Source organism: Lolium perenne, chromosome 1 (assembly GCF_019359855.2).
Source record: "Lolium perenne isolate Kyuss_39 chromosome 1, Kyuss_2.0, whole genome shotgun sequence".
NCBI lineage: Eukaryota > Viridiplantae > Streptophyta > Magnoliopsida > Poales > Poaceae > Lolium > Lolium perenne.
The window spans coordinates 166278796-166284341 of NC_067244.2; the positions used below are offsets into that span (position 1 = coordinate 166278796).

Sequence of the window (5546 nt, forward strand, 5' to 3'; positions counted from 1 at the left end):
AAATAAAGGGGATGACGCTAGTTCAAGGCAGAGGGAGAGATCCTCATTCGGTTGTTTGATTTGCAAGTTGTGGCGTGCAAGCGTCATAGGATTCAACGTGAAATTGGGCCAATGAAATCCCAAACATATAGTCCATCGGGCCATGAAAAAGATATCGAATATTTGTGTCTAGATACACCCGAATTTAAATAAATTTGTGACATCTTTTTTGAATAAATGTTGTAAATATTAAGAAAGTGTAACAAATCTTTTAACGACAACGATCCATCGCATGCCAAGTAATTGGATATGACCAAGGTGAAGTTGTGTGCCAAATACTTCAGGAGAACAGCACATGAGAGATGGCACGATTAAGTTGCTGCCTGCCTCGGCTCCACCTATCCGACCAAAAGATGAAGTCGGCACTGACGTCATCGACTCATCGTGCTGGCCAATTCCCATCTCTATCAGCCACAGAACATATTGCGCGGGAGACAGCAGGGTCGAGGTTCGGTTCAATGAACCACGCGACCACCCGGTCACCATCTCGTCTCTCCTGCCTACGCTTTCCACCTAGCTAGTACTACCTCGCCGCAGGCGCGCACGTGCTCTCTCAGATCCAACGTCATCTGTTGACGCAGGAAAAGCCGATCGACGGCTACAAGGGTCGGTAGCCGCGCGACCACCCATCGCGACGCCTTCTCGACTCTCATAGCCGCCGACCCCAGCTACCTTTTGACTCTTCTTTCTCACGAAGCTTCTCCGCCTCCGGCGTCCGGTCCTCCCTATTTATCTCCCCGCACACACCATTTTCCACTTCAACACTCGCCAACACACAGCTCACCAGCAGACGCCCGGAGAAAGAATCCCATCGACAGAGAAGCAGAAATTAGCTTAGCTAGCAATGGTGATGGCGGCGGCAGCGCGGCGGGACGCGGAGGCAGAGCTGAACCTGCCGCCGGGGTTCCGGTTCCACCCGACGGACGAGGAGCTGGTGGCGCACTACCTCTGCGCGCGCGCCGCCGGCCGCGCCGCGCCGGTGTCCATCATCGCCGAGCTCGACCTCTACCGGTTCAGCCCGTGGGAGCTCCCGGAGAGGGCGCTCTTCGGCGCCCGGGAGTGGTACTTCTTCACGCCGCGGGACCGCAAGTACCCCAACGGCTCCAGGCCCAACAGGGCCGCTGGGGCCGGCTACTGGAAGGCCACCGGCGCCGACAAGCCCGTCGTGCATGCCGGGAGGACCGTCGGGATCAAGAAGGCGCTCGTCTTCTACCACGGCAAGCCGCCGCGAGGGGTCAAGACGGACTGGATCATGCACGAGTACCGCCTCGCCGACGCATCCTCCTCCGCCGCTGCCAAGAAGAAGAAGAGCAATGACGGCACGCTCAGGCTCGACGACTGGGTGCTCTGCCGCCTCTACAACAAGAAGAACGAGTGGGAGAAGATGCAGCAGGACAAGGCGGCCATGGCTGCGGAGGCGTCACAATCAGCCTCGTGCGGGGAGACGCGGACGCCTGAGTCGGAGATCGACAACGACCCCTTCCCGGAGCTGGAGGACTCGCTGCCGGCATTACAGGGGATAATGGGGACGACAGACACCATACTGCCCAAGGAGGAGGTGCAGGAGCTGGACAACGACTGGCTCATGGGGATCAACCTCGACGATCTGCAGCTTCCCTGGGACGACTCCTACGCCTCCTTCCTGTCGCCGGTGGCCGCGATGAAGATGGAGCAGGACCTCACCCCATTCTTCTGAACTCTCCGCTCTCACCCACGTGCGCGGTGCGGCGTAACTGTAGATAGAGTAGTTCAGACTATTTTTATGCCTTAACTTTAGATAGGACTAGCACAAAACCCGTGCGTTGCTACGGTGTCAGTATTAAATCAAATAAGTATGTTTCATATATTTATATATGTGTGTCATCAAAACAAATAGAATATATCGTTTACATAACCAATCTATTATCCAGTGTATTTGGAAATGTAACATCTATTTTAAATATATATTAATATTTGCGTCAATCTAATCTAAATAAAATGCTGCAAATTACTCTAGAGAACATGCCACATATTTTCCGGTTTGATCTTCTTTTAAAATAAATCCCTACTAATAATGTTATGAAGGCAAAGCTTGTTGTTTTCAGTGCTAAATTTAAATCGTTCCTCTTTTATATTGTACTATTATCTATGAAAAGAAAAATGGTTCAGCTAAACCAAAACCAGGCTCAACCACCTGGCTCTTTCCCCTTCAGATTCTGGAAGCAATCCGAACAAAAGGAAACGAAATTGAAGCGAGTTGTGCGAAACAGAAGCGAGGTGGGACTATCCACACAAACTATCTACGCTTAACGTGAGCCATAGCGATGATTTGTTCCGTGAATAGCCTCGATTGGTTTATTGCTGGTTAATTGGGCCGTTTGGCCGTCGGCCAACATCAAGCAACGACAGCCACCGCACAGCTCGCGCGAGCGTTTCTGGAAACACAGTTTTTTGGAAAACGTATCCGAAAATGTGTTTGTCTCCCGAGCTCCGGCACTTTAAAAAACTAAAAAGCATTTTTAGAAATTATCAAAAACATTGAAAATAATTCTAGAAATTGACAATAACATATCTCACAATTGTGCAGAGAAAAATCTATCAACATACCATGCTCTCGGGGAACAATTCCACGACTGTAGTCAGCCCAGCCACGTGGCGTGGAACTAAAAGTGTTTATTGGTTCTCCAATTTCATTGAACCTGCTTGTGTATGTAGCAGTTAATTTTAGTGTTCTAGTTTGGAAAAACTAATCATAATCAAAAATATGAGAGAAAATAAAGAAAAATAGAGATCGTGGCCAATCAGCGTCGTGCGCCGGTGCTAATTGCGGTTGGCTCACTCCGTATAAATATAAACTAAGTTGCAGAGGGTCATCCATCTATCCAATTTGTCTAAAATTTCAGGATCACGCAGTGATGCTCGAGTACGGTCTATGCGCGGTCCCTCGTATCTCCCCACACCAAGGAGGCGGAGGATCTTGTTCGGGATGTCCTCCGGGCGCTAGTTTAACACCGGAGCTCCCATCAGAGGGGCGCGTGGCGAGCCTCGCTACGCGGTAAGCAGAATGGATTTTTTGCTCGGGCCAGCCATAAATCACGGCCGCGAAATTAGTGTCTCTCGATTCGTCTCAATGTGGTGATTTGCAAGGTGTTAGACCTTTTGGCTGACTTTTCTTTTTTGCAATATGTACTTCATTGTCTACATGAGACCGGAATGTATTTTCATAGATGCCATGTATAGAGAGGAAAACTTGAACAGTACCATGCTGAAAATGTGTAAATTGGTTCTATGTTTTGTAACCACATTTCAAGGAGAAAAAAAAAATCACCGACCGATGTAAAGGAAAAGCACTAATAAGCGATAGCCACCATCGCTGCCGGGACCCACCAATCTTCTCCCATGCGGAAGTTCCTCTTCTTCCCCAAATCCTGTCACCATCGAGTCTCTCACCTACCCACAAAATCTTAAAATTGGACACCAATTTATGCATCAAATCAAGGAAATCTGTAACTGGAAAGCCCAAATCCACCGCACATCCCATTTCCCAGTTGTATTTTGAGTAGGAGCTCATGAGTTGGGGATCGGTGATGACCCACAAGTATAGGGGATCGCAACAGTCTTCGAGGGAAGTAAAACCCAATTTATTAATTCGACACAAGGGGAGACAAAGAACACTTGGAAGCCTTAACAACGGAGTTGTCAATTTAGTTGCACCTGGAAACAGACTTGCTCGCAAGAGTTTATCGATAATGTGATTTTATAGCGATAGCGGTAGTGAAATAACAGCAGCAGAGTAACAAAGACAGCAGTAGTGATTTTAGTAAACAGCAGGATTAAAATACTGTAGGCACGGGGACGGATGACGGGCGTTGCATGGATGAGAGAAACTCATGTAACAATCATAGCAGGGCATTTGCAGATAATAATAAAACGGTGTCCAAGTACAAAGCAATCAATAGGCATGTGTTCCATATATAGTCGTGCGTGCTCGCAATGAGAAACTTGCACAACATCTTTTGTCCTACCAGCCGGTGGCAGCCGGGCCTCAAGGGAAACTACTGGATATTAAGGTACTCCTTTTAATAAAGTACCGGAGCAAAGCATTAACACTCCGTGAACACATGTGATCCTCACATCGCTACCATCCCCTCCGGTTGTCCCAATTCTTGTCACTTCGGGGCCATTGGTTCCGGACAGCGACATGTGTATACAACTTATAGGTAAGACCATAAACAATGATTATCTTCATGAAACAATAACATGTTCAGATCTGAGATCATGGCACTCGGGCCCTAGTGACAAGCATTAAGCATAACAAGTTGCAACAATATCATCAAAGTACCAATAACGGACACTAGGCACTATGCCCTAACAATCTTATGCTATTACATGACCAATCTCATCCAATCCCTACCATCCCCTTCGGCCTACAGCGGGGGAATTACTCACACATGGATGGGGGAAACATGGCTGGTTGATGTAGAGGCGTTGGCGGTGATGGTGGCGATGATCTCCTCCAATTCCCCGTCCGGCGGAGTGCCGAACGGAGACTTACGGCTCCCGCGACGGAGTTTCGCGATGTGGCGGCGTTACGGAGGTTTTACGGCGACTTCGACTTCTCTCTTGGTGTTTTTAGGTCGAGGCGAATAAGTAGTCCGAAGGAGGCGTCGGAGGCCGGCCGAGGGGGCCACACCACAGGCCGCGCGGGCCCCCCAGGCCGCGCCGCCCTATGGTGTGGGGCCCTCGGGCCTCCACTTCAATTGCCCTTACGGCTCCGTTAGTTTCCTGGGAAAATAGGGCCTTCGCATAAATTCCGAGGTTTTTCCCGAAAGTTGGATTTCTGCACAAAAACGAGACACCAGAGCAGTTCTGCTGAAAACAGCGTTAGTCCGTGTTAGTTGTATCCAAAATACACAAATTAGAGGCAAAACAATAGCAAAAGTGTTCGGGAAAGTAGATACGTTTTGGACGTATCAACTCCCCCCAAGCTTAGCTTATTGCTTGTCCTCAAGCAATTCGATTAACAAGCGAGCGATAAAAGAACTTTCACGAACACATTTGCTCATATGATGTATATATTCTCATGCAATAGCTAATACTTAAGCAGTTCATAATGAGATACATGCAAATAAGATCATCTAACAGCTATGTCAATCATGGAGAGGTACCAACAATTAATAAGAAGCATCATGAATCATGTATATAAGCAAGATTGCAATGTTCATAAGAGAGTATGATAAAGTGGTATCTCGCTTGCACGTATTTGATTGGCAAAACATAAATGCCCGGGCACCTCTCGGAATTCATAGAAAGACTAGAAGTAGTGATTGTCAAAAGATAAATGCATCAAAGTTATACCACAATCAATCATATTTTGAGACAAGCATATTGTACTAAGAATGACAGTTGTGCTCTCAAGATAGTGCTCAAAGAAATAATGGAGACACAACATAAAAGTAAAAGATTGACCCTTCGCAGAGGGAAGTAGGGATTAACATGCGCTAGAGCTTTTCATTTTTATAAAGACA

At 47.6% G+C, this 5546-nt stretch overlaps 1 protein-coding gene across 1 annotated transcript; it reads left to right on the forward strand.

The window, feature by feature from the left end:
• The first annotated feature begins 781 nt into the window (after positions 1 to 781).
• LOC127311599 (NAC domain-containing protein 67) lies at positions 782 to 1937 on the forward strand. The gene has a single exon (XM_051342046.2). It carries the CDS (start codon positions 884 to 886, stop codon positions 1733 to 1735), a length of 852 nt encoding a protein of 283 aa, XP_051198006.1. The 5' UTR covers positions 782 to 883; the 3' UTR covers positions 1736 to 1937.
• The last annotated feature ends 3609 nt before the right edge of the window (positions 1938 to 5546 follow it).

Excerpts from the sequence above, each read along its gene's own strand:
- LOC127311599 (XM_051342046.2), top strand. The coding sequence starts at position 884 with ATGGTGATGGCGGCGGCAGCGCGGCGGGACGCGGAGGCAGAGCTGAAC.